Source organism: Lissotriton helveticus, chromosome 12 (genome assembly GCF_964261635.1).
Source record: "Lissotriton helveticus chromosome 12, aLisHel1.1, whole genome shotgun sequence".
In the NCBI taxonomy this organism is placed as follows: Eukaryota; Metazoa; Chordata; class Amphibia; order Caudata; family Salamandridae; genus Lissotriton; species Lissotriton helveticus.
The window spans coordinates 849,991,666-850,018,183 of NC_136073.1; the positions used below are offsets into that span (position 1 = coordinate 849,991,666).

The 26,518-nt window shown below is 45.6% G+C and overlaps 1 protein-coding gene across 4 annotated transcripts in view; it reads left to right on the forward strand.

Moving 5' to 3' along the window:
* TJP3 (tight junction protein 3) overlaps positions 1-26,518 on the forward strand; it is a 148,596-nt gene that overhangs the window by 85,264 nt on the left and 36,814 nt on the right. For all 4 annotated transcript variants that reach the window (XM_078669062.1, XM_078669063.1, XM_078669064.1 and 1 more), the window contains exons 2-12: positions 10,020-10,076; positions 10,614-10,738; positions 14,133-14,235; positions 15,883-16,444; positions 18,493-18,596; positions 19,820-19,988; positions 21,397-21,493; positions 23,030-23,103; positions 24,063-24,147; positions 24,276-24,432; positions 25,006-25,114. In XM_078669062.1, coding sequence (XP_078525188.1) covers positions 10,029-10,076; positions 10,614-10,738; positions 14,133-14,235; positions 15,883-16,444; positions 18,493-18,596; positions 19,820-19,988; positions 21,397-21,493; positions 23,030-23,103; positions 24,063-24,147; positions 24,276-24,432; positions 25,006-25,114 — 1,633 coding nt within the window. In that variant the 5' untranslated portion in view covers positions 10,020-10,028. The remainder of the gene's footprint in view (positions 1-10,019; positions 10,077-10,613; positions 10,739-14,132; positions 14,236-15,882; positions 16,445-18,492; positions 18,597-19,819; positions 19,989-21,396; positions 21,494-23,029; positions 23,104-24,062; positions 24,148-24,275; positions 24,433-25,005; positions 25,115-26,518) is intronic.

A 26,518-nucleotide genomic window follows, 5' to 3' on the forward strand; every position in this document is an offset into this window, starting at 1 on the left:
AGGACCCCTTTCGATGTCGCCTGTGGCTACACAGGGACGACCCCAACGCGGAGTCCCGGCGGAGTCGCCAACTGAAGTACCGAAAATTATATGATCCCCTCCCAACAATAATCATTACATTACCAAATCCCCTTACCATTACCAATAAGCAGTCGGTCGGCAGTGTAGAAGGTTCAAGCGTTTATTAGACAAACACAAAACTCTGCCAGAGGAGCTCCTTGCGACCTAACCCAAAAGGTCCGCCAAGAAGACTGCTGGCACATTGTCAGCACATCACATATATACAATTGCGTTGGCACCGGCATGGCCTAACATGGAAAAATACAAATTGGTACAAGCTAGTACAGTAATAGGAAAACCCATATAAGGCACACAAAGAGCTCCTGATTTCGCTCAGGCAGCAAGGTCAGACGGGTGACTCCCTTCTGTCTTCTCAGAGACAAACCACCCTGCACCCCTCCCGGAATGTGCTTATCGGCCCTTCCTCGGCTAACTACGACCTTGCCGAGCCTACCGAGCTGAAACAGCAGTTTCTGCAACAGTTGGTTTCTTTCCCAGGAGCAGGGCTTTTAGAGCTAAGGGAGAATAAGGCCTGTGCATGTACGATATTAAAGAAGGCCATAGTATGGTATTCATATAGCGTAACGTGGCATGAAGCTAAGTGAAAGTAAATACCGTAAATACTAATTATGCATGTCTACAGTGTGAGTTTAGTGACACCATGCTAATCCTAACATATCGATTATCAATACTACGTGATCAGGAATCGATTCTGGTACCTCAAAAGCTTTCCTTGTCATACATGCCGGGTTAGCTTTCCTTGTCATACATGCCGGGTTAGCTTTCCTTGTCATACATGCCGGGTTGGCTTTCCTTGTCATACATGCCGGGTTAGCTTTCCTGGTCATACATGCCGGGTTAGCTTTCTTTGTCATACATGCCGGGTTAGCTTTCCTTGTCATACATGCCGAGTTAGCTTTCCTTGTCTGACGCAGCCATGTAGTGTTCCACGTAAAAATGTTCTCTTTCGTGCCGTCATTGGTGACCCTTTGCCGGTCTGACAGCGGATATCCTTTTCGTGCCCGTCATTGGTAGTCCATTCCCGCCCTGAGCTCGTGCAGTAGCTGTCCATGCCTCTCCTCTCTGTTCCCTTCACAGTCTGTCATATAAAGAGTCTACACTGTGATGTCACGCTTCCTTTCCCTGCATGACATCACAGTAAAGCTATCCCTGACACCACAGTTTCACTTTCGTTTCTCTCTCTCTGTAAATAAACTTGACACAATAATAAAAATTATTTAGAACACATGTAATTATGAACCTACATTCACACGTTTATTATTACAGCGCAAAAGGTCACATTCCAGTTTATTATTACAGAAGAGTGAAGTTAACATAAGATTCACTGTTTATTGCCTCACAGACTGCATATTACGTTGGCTTTAAACATGGAGATAACTCTCCTTGTGCTCAAGAGGCCCATTCAATGTAATTTCCCCTTGAAATATAAATGTAACCCCTTGCATCCCAGTATTAATTAATTAATCTATATAAAGAAAAAAATAAACATGAATAAAATGTCATGGCCTAAATATACATGCTGCTGTGCAGGTACGACAAGCAATGTATAACCATTTTTGAGAGGGAAGGGCATCGTGAATATAAGAGTACTGTATCATATATCATATATATATATATATGTATAATACTCTTTCAGGGTTAGAGTGCCTCATAAATTATGCAAAAAAGAAGCAGAGAACTCTGGGTAGTTCCCAAGTTTAGGCAGGGAGCAGCTCTTGTGTAGAGCACCTTACAACACCAGCGACACTCTGAATTTGCTAACCTAAAATGTCTGTTTTTCTAGCAAAGTTTTTAAGCATAGGATTTGCACCGTGCCATCCACTCAAAGACTGAAAGGGACAAGGTATATATTTAATCAGCCCCGCCCTCCCTCCGCTCACATTTCGCGCCCTGGTTGGTATTTCACAGCAAGTACCTATCTAATCTCTGCAGCTGGGCGTTGCCAGGTGTGCTTTGCTACAGAGATTTCATATTTTTAGACCGAAACAATCATTTGATGAGTCAGCGATTATATTTGCACCGCTCTCGCTGCGCCGCAGCCGGTTCCCGAGCACAAACATTCACTTTAATTATAATCCTGGCTATCCATTTAACTGCCCAGGATCAGAAAAGTTCCAGTTTGGAGACCGACTACCCCTACTGTATCTAGTTGTCTAATTCCTGCCAGGGTGGGTCTGCCCCAGGTGCCACTTATTGAGTCTCTCCTGCCCCAGATGGAAGAGAGTTATTTGGTTGTGCCAAGTCTTCAAAGAGCCTCTGTTAAGGCCTCTAATTGTGGCTGCTTACCATCCCTTCTACCCACTCAGACTTTCTTTCCCTCCCACCCACTCTTGCAGGTACCTGCCTCTTTTGCCTCATTCATTTTCTTGTCTCCATGTCTGCTCCTCCTGTTATGGCAGTTCTGTCTTTCTCTATCACTGTGGAGAGGTGTGGAGACCTCTGTTTGCTTTCTCCTTTCATATGCCTTTTGAGACTGATCTCCTTGTCTTCTCATCATTTCTGATTCACTGCTTACTCCACATTTTAGTGCCATGCTTCTTTTCTTCTCCTGCATTGTCCTGCAGGTGGGGGTTTGTTTCACTTCCCTGCTCTCTTTGCAGCAGGAGGCCATTGTTCCTCATTTGCTGTGGGCGGTCTGTCTGCCTGTACCTTTTGTAGGGCTCCTGGCTGCCACCGCCCAGTTCTCTTTTTGAGTAGGTCTACCACACCCTTGTGGTGGGACCGGACTGCACCACAGGCCACTGCGCTGTGGGCGGTTAGTGCCTTGAAGGACATTCTCTGTGTTAAGCCTAGGATGCCTTTTCCAGCACCATTGACTGGTGGTCAGCCGATTGTTTCCAAGACACTCCGCAGGGCTTTGTTTTAGAGCCCATCTTATGGTAAGCAGACCGTCCACCTTGCGTTGACCACGTCTCTACTTTTTAGCCCATCTCGTGGTGAAGAGGACTCCCACTTTGCGTTAGTCAGGGATCTGAATTAGGGCCCCTTTGTGAGAAGCACCTCGCTTTGAGCACTTCTCTGCTTCTGAGCCCACCTTGTCGTGAGCGGGTTGACTTCCACTTCATGGTGAGCACTGCCAGGATTTGTTTTGGTGCCCACCTCATAGTGAACAGGACTTCCGTGTCCTCAGCATGGCTCGGTGGCCGGGCCCACCTCATGGGAATTTGGGCTTCCAGCGACATGAACAGTGCTCTGTTTTTGGGTCCATTCTTGGTGAAGTCAACTTGCACTCCCTGTTGAGCCGGGCTCTGTTCTACAGCGTGCCTCGTGGTGAGCAGTGCCGTGTTTAGTTCCTGCCTCGTGGTGATCTGGGTGCAGTTCAATGGCACATCTAGGCTGAGCAGAGCTCTGTTCTAAAGTCTGCCGGGTGGGGGTAGGCAATACTCTGCATGGGGCCTCCCTTGTGCTGAGCAGGGCTCTGTGCGAAGGCCCATCCTGTCGTGAGTATGGATCTGCCGCGGACCCATCCTGTCGTGAGTATGGATCTGCCGCGGAGCCATCCTGTCGTGAGTATGGATCTGCCACGGACCCATCCTGTCGTGAGTATAGAGCTGCCGCGGACCCATCTTGTGGTTGGCGTAGGTCAGCTTGGGCCCAGTCCTTGGCCCAGGGTGTTGGGGGTCTTCTGAAAATGCGCTATCCGAGCCAGTCATGGAAAGTGATACTTCCAAATTTGATTATCGTCCATATAGACACCCTTCTGTCGCAGGAGTGTTTCCCTGCGGCTTCCTGTACACTTTGACAGTTTAGACAGAAGGCCCACTCTAAAATTGAATGTGTGCTTCTTGTGTTTATTGACATCACTGGGGCCTTGATTCATTTTGTTCCACTGAATGACTGGCAGCTGTGGTACGCTGATCCTGCTATGGACAGTTTTCACTCTTGATCCACGGATGATTGGCTGGTGTGGTACGCTGACTCTGCTAGGGCCAGTGTTATCTTGTTTCACCAGGGAATTGGCTGGTGCAGGCACTGAACCGGATGGGCACAGTGTTCACTCTTGTTCCACGGGTGATTGGCTGGTGTGGTGCGCTGACTGCTGGGGCCAGTATTTTCTTGTTTCGCTGGATGATTGGCTGGTGTAGTTCCCTGACTCTACGGGGCCAGTGTTTTCTTGCTTCGCTGGATGATTGGCTGGTGTAGTTCCCTGACTCTACGGGGCCAGTGTTTTCTTGTTTCGCTGGATGATTGGCTGGTGTAGTGCCCTCACTCTACGGTGCCAGTGTTTTCTTGTTTCGCTGGATGATTGGCTGGTGTAGTGCCCTGACTCTACGGGGCCAGTGTTTTCTTGTTTCGCTGGATGATTGGCTGGTGTAGTGCCCTGACTCTACAGAGCCAGTGTTTTCTTGTTTCGCTGGATGATTGGCTGGTGTAGTGCCCTGACTCTGCTGGGCAACATCATAATGGGACACCTTCAGGCCCCAAGCCCGTGGCACAGCCTTTTAAATTGCATTTGCAATTGCATTTTGTAATTCGTCACTTATTTCTCGTTTCACTCCTTTTAAACTACATTCGTTTTCAGCTTTTGTGCTTGACACTGTTTAAATCCACATGCAAAAAGAGCCATTTCCCAAATGAGGCCAGTGTTTTCTTGTTTCGCTGGATATGATTGGCTGGTGTAGTGCCCTGATTCTGCTGGGGCTAGTGTTTTCTTGTTTCGCTGGATGATTGGCTGGTGCGGTGCCCTGAATTTGCTGGGGCCAGTGTTTTCTTGTTTCGCTGGATGATTGGCTGGTGCGGTGCCCTGACTTTGCTGGGGCCAGTGTTTTCTTGTTTCGCTGGATGATTGGCTGGTGTGGTGCCCTGACTTTGCTGGGGCCAGTGTTTTCTTGTTTCGCTGGATGATTGGCTGGTGTGGTGTACTGATTTTTCTACCAGGGACAATGTTCACTCTTGTTCCACGGGTGATTGGCCGGTGTGGTGCACTGGCCCTACTGGGTACAGTCTTCACTCTTGTTCTGCGGATGATTTGCTGGTGTGGTGCGCTGACTCTGCTAGGGCCACTGTTATCTTGTTTCACCGACTGATTGGCTGGTGCAGGCACTGAACCGGATGGGCACAATGTTCACTCTTGTTTAACGGGTAATAGGATGGTGGGGGTACTCCTGACATAAAAATAGAGCAATTCCCCACAGGACTCCGCCTCCACCCTCTCTTTCCATCTGCAAGGCCTGCAGGGCGTCTGCTCCTTTCCCTGGCAGCATAGTCTCTACGATGTAAACAGGCAGTCCACCGTTTCTGCCTTTATTGAAGAGGGCCTTTTCATCTTAAATCATGTATTTGTATGTGCTTGAATTGCTAGCAAAAAAAGTAACCATATCTGACCATCACATTCTCCGCTTTGGAAATTAAAATCTAGCTTTAGGTGCCTACATTCCCTCCTGTCTGACAATTTTACTCCCCGACTTAAAATCTACCACGCGAGACGTTCATTGCCCGCTTTTCTGTACCTCCAGGTGCAAAGGTTGCTTTTATACGGTGCAGCTGCGGTTAGTTCTCAGCAGTCCCTGTTGGTTTCCTGTTTACTGCTGGGTTATCCTCTTATGTTCTTCAGTCTCCCTCCAGCCCTCCGGCTACTTTCCTTTTACTCATCTCTATCCTGAGCACTTATCAGTGCTTAATCTGTGAACAAATAAGTGCCAAGGTACTCTACAGCCTGCACCAACCATTGCTGCTGCCAATGACTGCAACACAACCACTAACTACCACACCCTACAAGTGTAACAATTCAGGCTATTTCAGGGCCCCAAAGCTATAAGATTGTCCTGAGTGGCAGGAATCAGTCATTTTAATGGATATTGAATTAATAAACAACTGTTGTTGTGCTCCTCTCTAAATTAGACAAACATCGCCACAGTGTGGCAGACTGAGCATAAGCGCTAGTGTTGACAATTAAGTGCCGATGCCGAGCAACGGAAACCACCAGCTCAAATTAAGCACTGCACTTGGATTTCTCGACACAGGGTTGCCTTTATATTTCTATTTTGTATTTGAAAAGGGCTGAGGAATTTTTTTTATCTTTCTTCAGTCTTGCATCTCTAGCAATCTCCAACAATAGAGGTTCTAGAATTTTGCTTTGTCATCTGAGGTTTTGAGATGTATGTAACATCATTCACCGGTCGGCCCAGTTTAGTGTTTGGGTTGGACGGGATCATCTCCGGCAAAAACTGCTCAATCTCCCGCCCTTGGCTCCAATTGCATCTCCATCAATGTATTTGCGCTTGCGTCCTGGACGCAGATAGCTATAGGCTCACCACTTGCAGATGTAGACGCAGTGTTCTAGAATCAACTCTGTGGTCCAATACGCGCCTTCTTGACACTTTGTAGTGCTGGTGACTCATTCAAAAAATTCAATTTTTTCAAAGTAGGGTTACTTGGCCTAAGTTGTTTTGAGCTTAGGTTAGTGTACGTGTGGTTCCACTCTGGGGACCTCTCAGTTTCACTTAACTGCCTTATTTTCAGGACCCTGAATGATGGAGTGATCAGGGATTTGAATTGGGATCAGACTGGTGAGCAGGGCTTGGTGATTGGCTCAGAATGTCGTGAGCAGGGCTTGGTGATTGGCTCAGAATGTCGTGAGCAGGGCTTGGTGATCGGCTCAGAATGTCGTGAGCAGGGCTTGGTATTGGAACAAGACTGGTGAGCTGGGCTCCATTGCACTTTGAGCTCCGGCAACACTTCATGATCCGCACACGTTCATTTCCTCAACAATGTTTTCTTTCAATTTCCCTAAGTCAACTCTGTATCGCAAATGAGGGTTGGTACAATTGGGTGCCCGCCCAAATAAACACGTTTTTTACCAGAATAAACATCAACTAATAGACGTATTATTCTAATGTGACCACAAGAAGCTGTGCATCGATCCCGCCAGGCAGCATATGACCCGAGCACAAAGTAACCGCACAGATATCGAGAATTAAAATGGATTTTTCAATTCTCACATCTACAAATTTCTGTTGGGTTTTTCAGCTTCCAGATCTTTGAAGTTAACTGCAAACTATTGCTTCTGTGAAATCTAAAAGACATGGTCTTGAATAGTAGCTATCTACACATACGGCCTGTGGCAAAAAAACATGCTTTTCTCACAGCAAGGTTGCCAATTCCAGGAATATATCAGCTGCCGCTAATGGAACAAATGGATTCTAACTTGTAGAATAAAGAATGTTGAGATTGGACTTCAGTACAAATATTTCCTTAGCGTTATCGGTTCCTCACGAAGCACCTGTAAAATTTAGATCACCTACTATCATCTTTGCATCCCAGTACAACAATCAAGTGAATTTCTTTTGATTTAGAATTGTTCTGCCATGGATGCATGTCAACAAAGCTGATCAAAGATATTTAAGAAACTTTTCCTACTGGTTCTCCGAGATGCAACAAAAATAAAATTCAGGTCTTCAGGATAAAGGATGAAAGGAGTTTGGCTGTTTCCTTCTGGGAATCTGTTAGGTGGAAAATATTGTTTGTGTGATAGGAGGGTGGGAACTATTAACTAGGTTCTTATAAATGTTAATCTTTTATTCTCCACACTATGGATTAAAGTAAAAGCAACTGCAAGAGTGGCTGTTGCATCATCTCCAACATTAAAATAATGGACGTTTTTCTATAAATTGTGGAGAGAAAACAGAATTATGTACCTCTTCTGAGGAAATTAAATCTGCTGCCCACTTTGCACCAGTCTTGAATGATGGGTTATTTGCTATTAAGTTTAAGGGCCTTATTTTGGGTCATTGGAGAAAATACTCCATCCCAAACACACCAGATGTCCCAACCACAGTATTACAAATGCATTACAGCCTACGGCTCCTGTAATACATCGAACACGACATACACAACATTTGTAACGGAGTGTCCCGCCCGCAAACTCTAAAAAAGGCCCAAAAAAATGCTTGTACGTTTTAACAAGTGTAGTTTGAATGAGGAATAGAACGTAATTTAGTGAGTAACACATTCTTTTTCTGTTTTGCTTAATTTTTTTACGAGTTGTAAAAGTAAATTGGAGTAGAATGGAATGTTCCAGTAGTAGGCAATACCATACAGGAGGTGGAAGTGATGAATGGGACGGAAAGCTCTTCGGGCTTCTAAATAAGAAGTAGATAAAATTTACAGAAGGGCCTGAGCACAAAGTAACAACCAGAACATATATTTTCTAGCAGCTGCATGTGGTTATGCCATCATGCCCGATGCGGACACTGACAATGTGCCATAGAAGGCCTCATTTTGGTGTCCATTTGTCAATCTTTAAATCTCTAAGTGTGCTTATAAGTTAATCTTTCTAAGCACTGCTTCATTTAAGTCTGTTTCTCCTCTCTCAGTTATATTTTGGCTTTGTATGCTATGTTTCTTGAAATAGGATGATGTTCCCCCTCTACTTGCAGTAGGAACCACAATTTGAGGTTGGTGTGGTATAGGGGTGTGCATAGCACTGTATTGTTTAGTGTCGCTTCGGAATGCTGTCAGAAATTGGGTACCTTAGTATTCTGGTGTCAAGTTTTTTTTCATCAAGCAGGGTCTGTTTGAGTTGGGTCATCATTCGGTGTAGTTTTGGGATATAACAGTCCTTCATGAACTGCGTTGAAAGCATCCGTAGGAGGCGGAGTGATACACTAAACAACCAATACCATAAGGTGAGAGAGTAATGCTCTCCTGGGTGGAGCCAAAGGCTACTCTGCGTATGTTTCAAACCACAGGTGATGCAGACAGGATTTTTTCAAGCCAGACCTAAAAAGCGAGATAAATATTGCAACAGCAGCCATTCACTTATAAGACTAGCACAACATTCCATAAACAAAATGTTGTTACTTGCATACCTATACATAACTGTTTAATGATGCACATACATTTGTTTGCTATTAACATTTTTTTAAAGGAACTGAATTACTAGTAACAATCTTTAAACAAGCAATGCCAGTATGACTGTATTATGAATGAAATTGGCTCTTGTGGCGCTGATGTTTGGCCACTCAGTAAGCCATTAGACATGTACTCTGTCACTCCTCTTTGTACTCGTACATCAAGTCATCCATCCACTTACGCATTCTTTTTTTTTTTTACAACAAAGTTTATTGGGGCACATACACATTCTTGCATTCACCCTCTGACCAATCACAGTAAAGCACACACCAATTCAACAATATATGGAATGGTATACATTACTCGTGGCTGCCCTCCTCCGGTCCTCCCTTTTGTGCTGCTGCCAGAGGAAGACCAACACCATCCATTATCTAGTTATCTGAGGCACTTTACAGCATTACAATTGCATGTGTGTGTGCCCCTAAAAGTTCAAGCTCAGGGAGCCGGCTAAGTAAACAAAATGATCACAGTTGTGAGGAGGGCATGTTCTTTTTTTTTTTTTTTTTTTTTTTTTTTTTGTGCAAGCACACAACTCCTGCCCAATCAAAACATGTACTTCTGGCTCCGAACATGTGAGTGGAGGGAAAGTACATCTCAGCTGATGCTCACATAATGTCTGGCAACAGCTTCCCTCTCAAGCCAGACCGTAAATAGATGAGCAACGACTTATGATGAAAAGTATTCATTGACAGTCCCTTCTTTCCTTTGACATATGAATGCATTCTTTCAAGCACCTTTTACTTGGAAGTAATCTTTAGTAATGGGTGAAGTAATGCAAATCTTCTTGTGTTATCTAATCCGGGCTAAAGTAATCGGAGTAATCAAGAGCGGGAGTAACAAAACGGAGTAAATTCCTACAGTCTAATCCAGGGTGTAGAGACCAGAGTAATCTTTTGTAATACAGTGCAAGGAAAAGTAATAGGAGTTTTCTCTTGTAATCTAATAGAGTGTAAATATATCAAAGTGAGGAACATATGTAAAGGAAAAGCGATTTTGTGTTGCTTGCATAGCCTCGACGTGTATCGTGTGGCAGTGTCGAGAATTCCAAAATGGCCCCTGATGCGTGTGTTTTGTCTCACTTGCAGGTCTCCGAGATGGAGGAGATGACCATCTGGGAGCAGTACACGATCACCCTGAACAGGGTGAGTTGAGCCAGTGTGGTGATTTGTGAAATCTGGAATATGGATGGGGGTACGGTCCATTGTGACCTGCATACTTGTGAAAGGCACTCAGGTTGCAGCTTGGCATAGACCCTTGTGCTTACGAACTGATGGCTTGCGCCAATAAACCGAGAAAAGCCAACTTTGTGTGTGCTTTTATTATCCATGCCTGGTCTGTGGCACAGGGAATGGCTAGAGCTTGCCTAAGAATGCCAGGTGAGTGAAAAGAGGCAAGCCTTTTGAGTACTTCCTGTGTGTGTTGCAGCAAAGCCTAGAAAATCTGATTATCTTAGAACAAAGTTCCTTGGAAGTACCAGGGCAACACCTGTGTCTGCCCTCCTCCATCATTCGTTAGGTAAAGCAGAGTGAGTCCACCCTGCAGCAGTGTCCTGACACTGCGGAAAGAGTAAGTTAGACCTATCTGAGTACTCTAACTTTGATTGGTTTCAAATCTGCCTCTGGTAGCGCATGTAGGTAAACAGCTTTCCTCAAACCCTTGTTCTTTTTTTCTGGTTCTAGGTCCCACGGTTTGGCTTTGGGATAGCCATCTCTGGGGGCAGGGATCGTCCTGTTGGCCGCGAAGGTGACAACTCTGTTATTGTGTCAGATGTGGTGCGTGGAGGGCCCGCAGATGGCAGACTACAGTAAGTAAACACAAAGAACTGTTAAACTGGAAGTGCCTGAGCACTCCAGAGGTTCAAAGACTCCTGAGTCCCCAAGAAGCCTGAAGCCCCACTTTTTGCTCTGCTTATGCCTCTTGAAGGGGCATACAAGTGTCTCCTTATCCAATCATGCACCACTAACAATCGCTAAAAGGCATTCCAGAGTGTTGCTTCATTTGACGATATCAACTTGGGCTTTGAGACATATTGTGACATCATTCACAGGTTAGTTCCTTTCTGCAAGGTCCAGGACATTGTCACATCTAGTTTGTTCACCATTAACTCCCTAGGGCTTCTGTTGCCTCTGTATTTCTACTCAGTACTTTAGTGACATTCCAGGTTTGTAGGATTTGTCAATACTTCCTTTGTATCACCTATGGTTAGAAATAAACCATAGCGTTCCATAAAGGTTTGGAGTTCTATAGATCTTCCATCCGCTTCTGTACGATCCATCCACTCTAGAGTTCCCACTGCTTACTGTACGAAAGGTCGGTACTCCATAGTCTTCTTATCACCATCTTCATAGAGGGCCAGTTGATACTCCTAGAGCCTCCTCTCCTGATGAAGGGTCAATTAATTGCCTCTATAGCCCCAACACCTCATGAAGTGTTACTTAGTACTCCAGAGCCCTCCTGCCGTCTCATGATGAATGGTCCATGAATTCTCCGTAGAGCTCCATCACCTCATGAAGGGCTGGTAAATGTTCCATAGAGCCTCAGTATCTCATCATGGGTCCATTAATGCTCCATTGAGCTCCATCTTCTGATGAAAGGTTGGTTATTACTCCATTGACCGCCATCACCCGATGAAGTAAATACTCCGTAGAGTCCCATCACCTCCTATTTGGCTGATTAATATACGTACAGCCCCTTATCCAAAGCCCTGCATACCTGCGGTCCTTACTGATCTGATCAACTTCTGCTGATTTGTTAATAAGTATTAGCATTGTTGTTTACATTTTGGTTTGGGTGTTGCGCTATCCCTTGGATGGCATTGGTCACTTCAGCCACTCTCCTCTGCTCACACTTTGACTGCACGACCTTTCCTCTTGCCCAAACCCCACTGATATTGTAGCTGTGGGAGATGCAGCCTTGTCTTGGGGTAGTGCTTAGTGTCCAAGGTTCCACTCTTCAGGGGGGCTACAAATGGCTGGTCCATCGGCAATGGCACCAAAAGGAGTGATGAGCGGGGCTGGCATTTTCAGTGCCCCCATTGTGGTCTTTCACAGAAAAAAAGGTGACTGAGAGACTCATGGGAAACTTGAATACTGTGCAAAAATTTGAGACCCAATCAACCACGAACGTTTGTATTGTCCCACCACCTTTCTTGTGCCTCATGGCCTCTCTTGTGCATCCTTCCCCATGCATCTTGCCTCTCTTGTGCCCTTTGCTGCACTGCTGCGCTCCTTGCTGCACACCCCTTGCCTCTCTTGTGCCTCTTGCTTCACTTGTGCACCTTACCTCTCTTGTGCATCCTGCTGCGTGCCCTCTCGTGCCCCGTGCCCTCTCGTGCCCCTGATTTTTATTTCGCCCATGACTATTCTCTAGTACTCCCCCCCCCCCTTTGCCCCCACTTCCTAGCACCCCCTGTCTCTCTACCATCACCTGCATTTCTAGTATCCCTCCTCCTGACTCACTTGTACCTCACGTCTCTCTAGTGTACCCTACACCCACTCGTTACTCCCTACCCTCTCTTGTGCTCCCGACCCCCCAACCTCGCTAGTACCCCCTACCTCGCTAGTACCCCCAACCTCGCTAGTACCCCCAACCTCGCTAGTACCCCCAACCTCGCTAGTACCCCCAACCTCGCTAGTATCCCCAACCTCGCTAGTACCCCCAACCTCGCTAGTACCCCCAACCTCGCTAGTACCCCCAACCTCGCTAGTATCCCCGACCTCGCTAGTACCCCCCACCTCGCTAGTACCCCCTACCTCGCTAGTACCCCCTACCTCGCTAGTACCCCCTACCTCGCTAGTACCCCCCACCTCGCTAGTACCCCGACCTCGCTAGTACCCCCTACCTCGCTAGTACCCCCTACCTCGCTAGTACCCCCCACCTCGCTAGTACCCCCCACCTCGCTAGTACCCCCCACCTCGCTAGTACCCCCACCTCGCTAGTACCCCCCACCTCGCTAGTACCCCCCACCTCGCTAGTACCCCCCACCTCGCTAGTACCCCCCACCTCGCTAGTACCCCCACCTCGCTAGTACCCCCACCTCGCTAGTACCCCGACCTCGCTAGTACCCCCACCTCGCTAGTACCCCCCACCTCGCTAGTACCCCCCACCTCGCTAGTACCCCCCACCTCGCTAGTACCCCCCACCTCGCTAGTACCCCCCACCTCGCTAGTACCCCCACCTCGCTAGTACCCCCCACCTCGCTAGTACCCCCCACCTCGCTAGTACCCCCCACCTCGCTAGTACCCCCCACCTCGCTAGTACCCCGACCTCGCTAGTACCCCGACCTCGCTAGTACCCCCCACCTCGCTAGTACCCCCCACCTCGCTAGTACCCCCACCTCGCTAGTACCCCCCACCTCGCTAGTACCCCCACCTCGCTAGTACCCCCCACCTCGCTAGTACCCCCCACCTCGCTAGTACCCCCACCTCGCTAGTACCCCCCACCTCGCTAGTACCCCCCACCTCGCTAGTACCCCCACCTCGCTAGTACCCCCACCTCGCTAGTACCCCCCACCTCGCTAGTACCCCCCACCTCGCTAGTACCCCCCACCTCGCTAGTACCCCCCACCTCGCTAGTACCCCCCACCTCGCTAGTACCCCCCACCTCGCTAGTACCCCCCACCTCGCTAGTACCCCGACCTCGCTAGTACCCCGACCTCGCTAGTACCCCCACCTCGCTAGTACCCCGACCTCGCTAGTACCCCCCTCCCTCCCTTATAGCTCTGTTTCTGTTTAGTGTATTGTGGCCTCTAGTGCTCCCTGCCTTAACCTCGCTAGTGCCCCCTATCTAATGCACCTCCTCTCTAGCCCCCCTTTTTAGTTCCCCTTCCTTGTCCTGTCTTGTACTCCTTGTGTTTAGTACCCACCCCCTTCTTTAGCGCTTCACCCCTCTGTTTCTTTAATACCTCTTGGACGCCCTCTGCTCCCTTTTACTCCTGTCTCTCCATCGCGATATGAAGTAGTGAACCCTTGACCAGGGTGAAAGCGGTTCCTGGTGACATAAGGTGGGAAGAGGTGAGTGAAATGTGAAAGAAAGAGGTGCACGTGTGTCCCCATCACTGGTGGAGGGAGGCTGGTATGAGGAGGGCTGAGAGGGCTCGTGAAGTGCTGGGTGAGGGGGGGGGGGCAGGCGAGGTGTGGGGATTACAAAGCCACATTCAGACTCCTTGGAGGAATTTACATTTCTGTTTTCTTGCCAAGGACCAGGGACCGGATCGTGATGGTGAATGGAGTCTCCATGGAGAACGTGGCTTCGGCCTATGCCATCCAGACGCTGAAATCCTGCCCGAAGCAGGCCAACGTGGTAAGACTGGGCCGCCACCCAATTTCCAAAAACCCCTTTCCATTTCCCACTCCAGTCCCCCATGGACCCCCCTTTACCCACACCCATCTTCTGTCGTCACTGTCTCCAAAGACTTTCAATTCTCCCAACAAAGAAATCGCAAACCAGTTTTCTCTCACCTCTAATGGCCTAATTGCTCCAGAATCCCTTGTTCGCCCTATACTTTCCTCTTTTGCCCCTTATCCCAAGTGCTGACTGGTTCTAATTGTTTAAATGACTTCAGATATTGTAGGCTGTTGCCCCTGTGCTTACTGGCCCCAGTAGGCTCAAATACTATTGAGTGTTGCCCAAGTGCTGACTGCTTCTAGCCATTTAAGTACTGTAGGGTACTACTTGTATGCCAACTGGTTCTAATCGCCTCAGACCCTGTAGAGAGCTGTACAGGATCTGACCGATTCCTTCTGCCTGGAGCCCTGCAGAGAGCTATGCAGGTGGTAGCTGGTTCCTCCTGTCTGGGTCCCTGTAGAGAGCTGTGCAGGTGCTGACTGGTTCCTTCTGTCTGGATCCCTGTAGAGCGCTATGCAGGTGCTGCATGGTTCCTGGAGCCCTGTAGAGAGCTGTGCAGGTGCTGACTGCCTCCTTGCTATACGAAGAGTGCTGCGCAAGTGCTAACTTGTTCTAATTCGCCTCCATTCCTGCAGGGAAAGTGCTGATTCTGTTAACTTTCTCCACCCATGGGTGTTTCTCAGCTGCTTGTAGCTCCCTTTTCTTGGTGTCAGCCTTTGCACATCGATGAGTTGCATTCGCATCCACTAATTACACAGTCTCCATCAGGTTCACACTGCATTTGTTTCTGGGTCAAATGCTCTGCAGCCGGCTGAGATAGGAGTCCTCACATCTGCTTTAGGATATAAATATATTCTCGATGCTGAGGGAGCTAGAAGGATGAGTGTCAGTCATCGTGCGTCCAACATAGCGCGTATCATTCCTTGCAGCATTTGCACACCCTTCAGTGAACCTGTAGTCTTCATGATGAGTTTACCTAGCTGGTCTACACATTGCATCTATAATGTGCCTATGCCTTCCTTAATATTCCATTCTGACTCCATCTTTTAAAAAAAAAAAAAAAAAAAAGATTATTTTTTTTATTGCAAGAAAAGAAACAATTCTTTACATACATATGTTAAAGAAAATAAGAAAATTTGACATCCAAACATAAGTATTTGCATTAAAGTTCAAACGGAGGAATACAATACATAAATTCAGAGTGTTTAAATCATAGCCCAAAAGCAAGTACAAGGTCGGTTGATCTCCTTAAAAAGATACAGAAATAAAAAATGGAGAATGTATATGATGGAGTCAGAATGTATCTTTCCATTCTGACTCCATCATATACATCCTCCATGTTGGACCTAAGTGAAACAACGCTCATAAATCCCACTCTATATTCCTGCCCAAAGTGGGCAAATTGCCGTCATTGTGGGCATGGATATCTACATTACGAAACCCCACCTCGTCGGCATACATCCTTTGTAGTCTACATTCATTTTACTATCCATCCATTCATTACACTTGCCCAAGTAGCCAGCCGGTAGGTCTGTTTAATATGCTGAGCGATGTAGGTCCGTTTCTGAGTAAAGTTTTGCTTTTCTGCTTCCTCCTTTGCAGACGGTGAAAAGACCCCGAAAAGTTCAGGTGCCGGCGAGCAACAAACCCAGTCCTCTGAACATTCAACCCCCATCGAGTTACTCCTACCGCTCAGGAACCACCGGCGCCTATGATTCAGACGAAGGGCGCAATGGACACGGCGGGGAACCCACCTCCCCTGCTTTGAGCTCCGACAAGGGTGACCAATACGACAGTTACAGCCGGGGGCAATACCACGACTCCGTGGACCATAACCGGGGATACGATGGGGACTCTTCCAGTGAGAGGAGCTCTGGGAACTACCGTAGCGACCATCGCCACAGGCAGTCTGCCAGCGACAAAAGGCGGAGTCAGGATGGGAGCTCAGGGAGGCGGAGCCAGGAAAGCCATCGGAGGCGCAGCCGCGACAACGGATCTGAAAGGCGGAGCAACAGTGACAAATATCCCACCAACGGGTTTAGTTATGACCCGGATGATCGTTCCCACGGGCTTGCTCTTACTTCTGGTTTCAAGAGGTTGCCAAGTCAGGATGTGCCGCTGAAGCCCATGAAATCGGTCCTCGTGAAGCATAAAGACAATGAAGGTGAGTTGTGTCTACGGGTACGTATAGGGTGCAGGTGGTGGACAAGTGGACAAATTCACTGACTATTTGATTCAGTGGACCAAAGTGATGGTGATCTAGCTTACATGGTGTGTACCCGTGGTAGTTAATGGTTTGCGCCGCTAATTTATTGAAGAGGCCCTCTGATGAATGATGTCACAATACATCTCTATACACCAGATGACATCACACGAGTGGACATTCTATAATGCCTATTATGAATGATTGTTGAAGATACAGAACTGGGCAAAGAGAACTGTTTTTTTCCCCACACTGGATGGTTCCTTTAGTTGAAATTATTACATGGGTTTGTTAAGGGACCTAGTTGGTTAACAGTTGAGTGAACTAGTTGAGTTGCAGGATGAGGGTATTTGGTAGGTGTCCTTTTGTCCTTGAGTGAATGATGGTAATGTGCATTTGAGCGGCTGAGTAGTCGAGTGGTTGGTAGGTGGTTCTTTTCTGTAGCTTAGGTTGACTCCATATGACAATGGGCTAAATTGTGGAGTGGATTAAATAGCAAGTGGTAGTTGCACATCTTCAATTAGTGAGACGGTTAATACAAAGATAATGAGTAAGTGAGAGTGGGATTGGGTGGACGCTGAGAGGGTGGACAGCACGATATAGGTCTTGGAGAGGAGGCATGACTGATTGCTCGTCCTCTGTGAGGATGGTTGCCTTTAAGTAATTGTGTGTGTAGAAGGGGATCAGATGGTTAGATTGAACATGTCCAGCCCTGTGCTAAAACTTTGAATATTGCATGGTGTCCAATTGAAGTGCTGAGTAGCAGGTGCAGAAGTTTAGAAGTTGAATCTTTGGGTGGACGTGTACTGGTGGATCGCTTGTAGAGAAGCGTCAGTTGCAAAATCTGTCTAAGCAAGCCAAGGGTTGGATGAGAATTAAAGCACATTTCTTATATGCGCAATGGTGGCGCTAATGTAACAATGCCGTGGTACCCAGGAATAGGCATGGTACAACGTCTAGCAAATATGTAAAAAGTGAAAATAGTGGGTTTTCTCAGTCACTTGAGTTTTAGCCAGAGGGTTTTGATCTTTTACCGATCATTGAAATTATAGCCCACTCCTGTGTCCGAGGTTTTCTTCTTAGGGAGACCCTTGCGTCAGAGCATGTAGTTAGTTGCTACTGTGTCCAACAAGGTTACTTCCATCTCTTGGGTTTGTTCCACTTCTGTCGCTGCCACAGGCACTGGGGCTCTCTGCATCTGGTCTTTGAAGCACAATATATGCTGAGCTTTCATTTTGATTGACTGGAATCTCCAGCACGCCACCATCCCAATAAATCTCAAAAAGCATCCATTGCTATTAAGTCTGCGTCTCTCTTTCTGTGCATCTGGTTGCCTAAACAGCGAGCATTCTTAACTTTGGACATAAGGTTTTTCAATCCATCTAACAGGACATGACCTTTGTCCGAAGTATATAGAATGTTTTCGAACGCGTGCAAGGCTGCACTACCCACCTTGGCTGTTGTTTCTACTGTGCTGTGTCAACTGTAATAGTATTAAACTCTTTTGTGAAGTTTTCCATTGCATGGGGCACTCACTATAAGAACAAATGGCTGATAAGTGTTGAATATAGAGAGTTTTTTTTTCTTTTTTGGGTCATGACCTGAGAAAATCTACTATGTGTATATATGTATATAGAGAGAACTCTAATCACTAGTATATGCAGTAGACCTTTGTACTCTCTACCATTCCTATGTAACTTTTACAGTATATCCATTTGTATCTCTTCCTTGAGTGACTTTACTATTTGTACATCTGCAATTTTTCTATCTGTTTGTATCTCTTCCTTGTGTGACTTTACATCTTGTACATTTGCAATTTTTTCTGTTTGTATCTTTTATGTAACGCATGTAATCCTAAGTCCTTATGTTTTGCAACTGGTTCTTATGTAAAGCGCTCCGACACCTTGGGTAAAGTTCGCGCTATATAAAATCGCATTACATAAAATAAAAATAAATAAAAACTTTTTCTGCGTTCCTATCAGTCATTGACGTTGTTTTAACTTTCCCAGAATATGGACTGAAGCTGGGCAGCCAGATCTTCATCAAGCACATCACGGAGACCGGCCTGGCCGCCCAGGAGAGCGGGCTGCAGGAGGGAGACCTGATATTAAAGGTAAGCAAGGCATGGCATCGCCGCCATATTGAGAGGCGCTACTGGGTAGGTTGGTTCTAACGCCAGCTTATGTGATGGTCCAATGAGTTTCTTATTAGAATACAAAAATTTTTAAAACTCTTTGGAGCATAATTAAAATTTTTCACACTTTAGCATCAAAATTAGTTTAGCATATAAACATGGCTATCAAGGTCTGAGAAAGTTACAACAAAGTTCACAATTTGTCAAACAACTGGGACAGTCAAGCTTTCTTACAAATGTTGAGTCCAATTACCAATCGCATTCATTTTCTTTGTGAATCTTGCCTATCACTCAACATGAGCGATGACCACGGCCGCCCTATCGACCATGTCAGCCTTGTCTACCATGTGCCCACCATGAATTTAGACCTTTTGGTTTCCTTTTTCACCAACCACGGGATCAAGCTACCAGGCTGTATCAGGTGCTAGCGATGACCACGGCCGCCCTATCGACCATGTCAGCCTTGTCTACCATGTGCCCACCATGAATTTAGACCTCTGGTTTCCTTTTTCACCAACCACGGGATCAAGCTACCAGGCTGTATCAGGTGCTATAAAATGTCTCCTAATCTGTGAACAATAAACCATCTATAACGATTGGACTGGGTGAAAACAATCCTCTGGGAAATACACCTAATTGTATTCAATTACAAACAACCAAACATGTTGCATTGAAATATTGCCTATTGTCAGGGGTTTGTATTTTTGAAGGGTTGTAACTCACACATTACCAATAAACTTCTTGTAGCATTTACTCTGCCAGTTGGCAACAAGAGACTTCACTAATTGCACTGTCCAGACTCTCCCATAATCCACCATCTGCCCACCCCTAACTTCCGCACCTATGAGGTATCACAATGTTGAAGCTAGTTATAACCTTCTACGTTTGAACACTCTTCATAGAGCTGGTGTGAGTGCCTGTCATTGGAACAAAGCTGTGCGGGAAACATTCTTCCTTTTTTCCTTGTTCTTTGGGTCTGACTGCTAATCAAATGAAAGACCAATTAGCACACCTTGCTAATAGTGCTGTGGTCAACTATTTGTATTTCTTTAGAGCTGACTTTGTGAGTGGACGTGCATGGCCTCAGGGGTATTTGTTTTGTAGGAAGGGCAGTAAGGCTAGTGGAAACAACCAGGCGAGAGGGCTCAGACTGAATCATTCCTCGATTGTCTCTGCTCTCAACCACCCATTGTACTTTACAGATTAACGGGGTCGTCAGCGAGAACATGTCCCTGGCGGATACAAGAAGGCTGATCGAGCGGTCAGACGGCAAGCTAACGTTAACAGTTCTGAGGGACAATCGACAGTTCTTGGTCAACATCCCAGATGTGGAGGACAGTGAAACCGAAAGCCGGAGCTCGCGACTGGATGGTGAGGACCTCATTCAGAAGGGGTATAGGATGAGGGGAATAGGTCTACACGCGGGCTTGTGGTCGAGGGTGGCTCAAAGTAACACCACTGTCGACAACAGGTGTTCAAGAGGTGGAGGAACTTTGTGGGCCAAGATATACAGGGAAGATACAGAAGTAAGTGGTACAGGCATGGAATTACTCAGAATGTGTGTTCCCCGTTGGTTACTTTTCCACGATGAAGCACGGCTGATGAATGCATAGACACTGGCATCAAACCGGTCCATTGGTCTAATGCTCCCATCATCGCAATGTCTCTCCCAGATTTTGGAGACATCCTGATGATGTCCCGCTATAACTACCTCCATTCTTGCCTCATTTTATGCTTCCGCACCTTTAGTTGTTTTTGGTAGGTTGGTAACTCTTACCATCAGCATTGATGAAACGGGCAGCAAGATCATAAGTTGAAATGATTGAATTAATATTAACCACTAGCCGTGGCTCTGCATGCATTCCATTTCATTGTTTTATGATTCACTACACCACCTCAGATAGAGACCAGGCATATACAAATCAGTCTTGGGCAGCTGAGCAGCCTGCCCGGGTCCGATCTAAAGGGGAACGAACACACTCAACAATAGACCTGTTCAGTTCAAATGTTTTATGGGCAGGCTTTATTGGAACTGCACAAATACAAAGATGAGACTCGTGTCAGATAGAAGATTGCCTGCTTGCAAGACAAAACTGATTTGACTGAACGTGGAAGCCCAGGTGTCGGGTGGATGTCCTCGTTTCTGATGTGTCTGGTAAGAGACACAAGGTTGTTGCTTCAGGGCAATTAATTATGTTTTGCTGTAGGCCTCGTTCACTCACTCAACAGTCCTGCTAGAAGATTTTTTGGGAACTTTCAACAATGTGCCTGAGAGGGTTACATGCCTGGATCCTCTTGTGTGTTGTCTTTCTTCCCTATTCCGTAGGGTGGTTCAACTTGTTTTATGGTTTGTGTGGCAAAAGGCAAGGATGGTTTGATCTTGCGCCCCAAGTAATACTGTGTGATGGCCAAGCTTGAGTGCATATGTTCCCTTTGGATGCTGTAAATTAGAAGAAAAGGCAAACACTGGAGGCGTATGTGTAGTGGGTGGGTGGATGTAGTGGATATTTTGAACATGGCGCTAATAGTCAACGAATAGTGGCTTGAAGTTTGTAGAACTGTGGGTTTAGGAAACCCTATAAATGCAAATAGACCCAAACCTGTCTCTTGTGCCTGATCATCTCTTCAAGAACCTCAGCCACCGCAATAGACTAACCGGCCACCAGGGGTCACTTCTCCAGCAGTGATAGTCCGGCAGGGGGCAATATTTGGGTCAAAGGGACAGCATAGTCTGCTTTGCAGTGCTTCTAACCAGTTCATGAAATTAATTTCTTCACAGAAATCTCAGACATCGGCTCAGATAACACTCCGCCTCCTTCCCTGCCACCCCCGCCACCTCCTGTGAGCCAATCGGATGAAGAGCCCAGCTCGCCCCCGTAAGTATCTGCCCCTATGGAAACAGCCCAATCTCCAGACATAAATCCAGTCCCACAGGCACTTCAACCTTACCCCCTCCACCTGCACTTATACTTGCTTAGTTATAGCAAGATGGGTGCTGTTTCTGTATATCATAGACTTGACCATAATGTCTAATTACTATTAGCTTGAGTTTGGGCGGGACTAGGTGGCTGATGATACATCACTGACCATGGAAGTAATGAAAATTCTATGACGTGAGCATCCTGTGAGGTCATCATTGAAACACCGCTAGATTTTTTTGGCCTGGCCTCGAGACTGGCTAACTTTTCTCACTAGCCTCATGTTTTCAAAAAAATACATAATAAAAATACATACATATGTACATACATAAAAGGTCTTTTAACCAGCTCTTTCATTTAATTCATGTTTAAGTACCACTGACATTTTGCGTTCGCGGACCAACGTATAAAGAGTGGGGTAGTAGAGAAGCCCACTGCAGCCCTTACTATCTTCACCGTGCTGACAGCACTTTGCTCTTTCACAGCGCACTGTAACAGAGCCAGCTTTAGTGCACAAGTGTTGGGCATATTTCTGCTTTGATTTCATGGTATACTTTATTTATTAGTGCAATGGCTAATTTTTTTAAATGTGTTTTTGGAAACATGCACAACACATTTAGACAGCTTTATTTTTCCTTTTTATTGCTTTGACTGTTTTAAAGTCTATCGTATATACTTGCAAACAATGTGAAAACATTTGCAGGCTTGCTTAGGTCGGACCTACTGAGTCTGACAATGTTTATTTTGGAAGCAAGAATGACCTGTGTGCACCTGAAGGTGCGTTGGGTTAGAGTACCAGCCTGACTTAAGACCTGGCTTGTCTGATGTGAGAGGGTTTTACTTTTTTTTTTTTTTACTTTGGAGCAGTCATGTGAACCATTTTCTTACAGGTCTTGTCTTTCTAGCAGTTTTAAAACTCAATTTTAGTGAATATTTGTCTTCTGATATTGCATTAAAGGGCTTAATTTGTAAAAAAAACAAAAAAAAAACGGCCAGTAGAGAAACGGTGAAACTGAATTAATCCTATGGGCTTCGCGAAGATGGTATTGAGATTATCTTAAGTAATGGCTGAAGATTCTAAAGCAAAAGGACCCAGTGACCGAAGGTTGCTGGCAAAAGCCTCTAAAATGAAGTGTAAGATATACAAAGGTTGCAATTAATGACATGGGCACTAGACATGTGAAACTTAACTAGCTTTGAGTATGTTGTGTAAATAAAATCCTGATCCATCTGTTGAAGAGTCATTCATAAATCACTAGCTTTCCTCTTCTCACCTCATTGCTTCTGTCTCTTTAGGTCCTGCCTCCTTGCCGCTCTCTGTAGGCTTTATCTCATAACTTGTCTCCTTTGAGCTTGTACTGTTTTTTCAGATGACTCTTTCCCCCAATGTGCTCCCCCTGTCTGTCTCTCCTGGTGGTACATCCCACTTCCCGCCTCTTTCAGACGGAGAGCGGAACCTCAGCTCTTATTCATCGATGCCCTTTTTTTTTGCAGGGAGGTCCGAAGGATCAGTGGGATTACTGCAGCGGTGGCCGAGGTGGAGGTGAGCGATGTTCCCGCTGCCACGGGTGAGTCAGTTCTGCTCCTAAAAACGACGAGGGAGGGTGATAGAATATGTGCTTATTTTGCCACCGACAACAGCTTAAAACATTCACCATTGGAACACAAGCGTAACTTGATGAAGCCACCATGGTTCTTATAGTACCTGCTCTAGTAGACATTATATCCAAGGATGCTTCAATGACAGCCACCATAACCTTCATTGTGAATTTTTGGCATTTTAAGTAATCCGTCTTTAAAGCAAGCGTTAACGCTTTATTTATAGGGGTCTAGGTTGTTGGTGATAAATTAAACACCACCACTTTTGAAAAACGAATGTATACGACACCATGCACGTAATCGATGGGGACTGTATTGAGTGATTGGTTCAGTAATTTTGGCAGGTGGAAAGGAATTTTTCAGGAGTGTACCATCAGGCTTCAAATGCTCTTGGTTTAAATCTCTACTTCAACATTAAGTATTGTAGTGTGTTTTTTGGCTAAAAAGTTTAATTACAAGAATTCAATAATGCACTAGTTTTACATTAGTCAAGTATGGCCAATCCTTTTCTCGTCATTCGGTTACCACTGACGACTTCAATGTTGCACTGCTTCAGGAGTAGAGTTCATAAACTTTGGTTGGGTTTTCTTGGTGGATTCACGTTGGTCATGAAGTTTATAGTCTTATGATGAAATCCATGCCATCGGACATAAAAAACATGCTTTATATGAATGGCTAGTTCGTGACTCTGACTTGTTGGCTCACGACTGGCTGGCACAAAATGTTGGCATACGAGACCAAGTACTACTCTTGGAATTGAGTGAAATTTCATGACCTGGGTGTGAGTGCCACGGTTGGGGTTGCTGATGCTTCATGGCATCAAATAGACAGCAAGTCTCTTGAATTGGTTACATTTCAAGACGTAAATATTAATGCAAGCAAAATGAGATGGTGTAATTTCATGGTGTATGGATTTGTACCCTAACAGATCTGAGAGTGGTAGATGAGCCGGTGACTTATGGTACCCAGCACTTAACCTCCAATGTCATAGCGGGCGACGTAGAGTCCACTGGGTACGGTGAGAATCAACACTTTTTTGTGCCATCCCTCTGTTTCAGTGCTCTCTCCTTTTTCAGAACCAATCGTTTTACCTCTTTCCATTATCACTGCTACCACTAGATTATTTTGCATTATTTTGCAGGTATAGCCCAGATGCCCGGCTTGTGCAGTTTTACAAAGAGGGCAGCATCGGACTACGACTGGCAGGAGGTAATGACGTTGGCATCTTCGTGGCTGCTGTGCAGCCAAATAGCCCAGCTGCCAGGGAGGGATTAAAAGAAGGGGACCAGATACTTCAGGTACGTCCACTCCCAATTCTGCGTATGCGATTGTACAGGTGTGTTGGGTGGATGATGACAAATTAGTGCCATAGTTATAAGGAAGTGCCACCTGGGATTATGTTGTGCAGCAGGGCACTTTATAGGCCCTGTGGTATCGTCTACGGTCTGGAAGGACATTGGGTAGGCTGATAGCGGGCCAGAAGCAGCACCGTGTTTACAAAAGAGATGTGGCGTTGGCTGAAGTCATGAACCGACACCGCATTAATGCAGAAAGCGATGGTGTTCTACCCTGTTTCGGTTCTGGAAGAGACTAAATGTGCAAAATGAACTGGCCAAAGAATCATGCCTTCTAGCATCCCTTCCTGCCCCTTTACCTTCCATCTTGAGTGTCACCGATATTGCGGGTTGAATGTGGTGAGGTAACACAAAAGAATAGGCCTGATTATCTGTAAAAGATGCACAATTATTTCTAATGCTGACTCGGTTATTCCTTAAAGGCTCTCCTCCTTGAAGCTTGAATGCTTCTTTGTGACTTGTTTGTTGTCCCACTGAACCTTGGTGGGTTTTTAATCTTCTACCCGCATTCAACAGGTGAATGAAGCCAGTTTCCAAAATGTGACGCGTGAGGAGGCCGTCCAGTATCTCATGCAGCTGCCGCAGCACGAAGAGATCATGTTCCTGACCCAGGGCAAGCAAGACAGTAAGTGAGACCTTGACCTTTGGGGTCCAATCATTTATATTTACCTAATCAAATAAATACAGATGTCACGTCGACCTTAATAAATGACGACTTAGCATGTTGCTTGCAGTTGCCATCAGCTCTTGGGGTGGGCTAAGAACGTTTAAAAAGATTTTGTCGCCAATCTGTTCATGGATGTTCTTTCAAATAAATCTCTGCATTCATGAAAGATCTCACTGGCTCACATTGGTTTTGTGGTTATGATACAGTCAGTGGGCAGCTTGTACTGGGGTCTCAGGTCTTGGTCTAACCTTAGTTTCTGTGTTTGGGCTTTTGTTGACTTTGCTTTCAATTGACAGTTCCTGTGAAGGGTGTTGATCCTTAGCCTGGTCTTAATTTCTGAGTTCAGTTGCTTAGTTTCTAAGCTTTATGAAAAGTTAGAAGAAATATATTTTAGTATAGTTGGATTTGGCTGTAGGGTCTGGTTTTGTTACAGGGTAAGTGGACCATTGTAGCAGAACATCTTTGTGTTTGAATTGGTTTTGGCTGTTTGGTTGGGCCTTGTCCTGCTTTTGTGTTTAGTGAACTGATAGCACTTGTTAAAGTTCCATGTTCGATGGACAGTGTGTACAGAAATTAACGTTGTAACTGAATTTCATCATATCTGTTCTACCTTAGTGGAGATTTTGTGTGCAGGACTGTTGGTATTTTTCTTTTCTTTACTATTAGTTCAGGTTGCCTCTTTTTATTATAAGAAAACCTTTTACTGTAAATACTCCTGAGCGTTAGGTCTTCCATCTTTTTATTTACATTTTGCTGTTCCGAAATGACCAAGAGCTAGTAGGTGAAAAACATTTTTTATGAAATGCTCAGTTTTCTTATGTATGAAGGCATTTAGGGCCATATATGTATCAACATACCCTTTTGCGATTTCTTAATAGCGATTTTTAAGGAATCGCTATTTAGAAATCGCAAAATGGTATGTATGTAGAAATTCGTATTTTTTTTAGCGATTTTCTTAAAATTCCTTAATTGCGAATAGAAAATTGCTAATCGCAATTAAGGAATTATTTCCCATTCATTTCTATGGGCCAGGACATACATTTCATTCTGCCTTGCCCTTTCTCCTTGTTTTCCCTCTCTGGATCTGCTGCCTGGAATGTATGATGCGTGCCTGCATCTTACATCTTGGGTTCCAGATTCCAGACCAACTGTATCACAAGACCTGTACCTGAACCTGTTAAGATGTGCTGTGCTTCAACTCTTACTATTATATTAAAACTTTCATGAAAGTCAACTTTAATCTGCCTTGGATCTTTTTACTGGCGACGAGGTAAACCCTACTATTTCTGCCACCATCCTTGGAGCACAGGAGCAGAAAGTTTTAATTTTTGGAACCAATTTACAAAGGAGGAAACCTGGGAT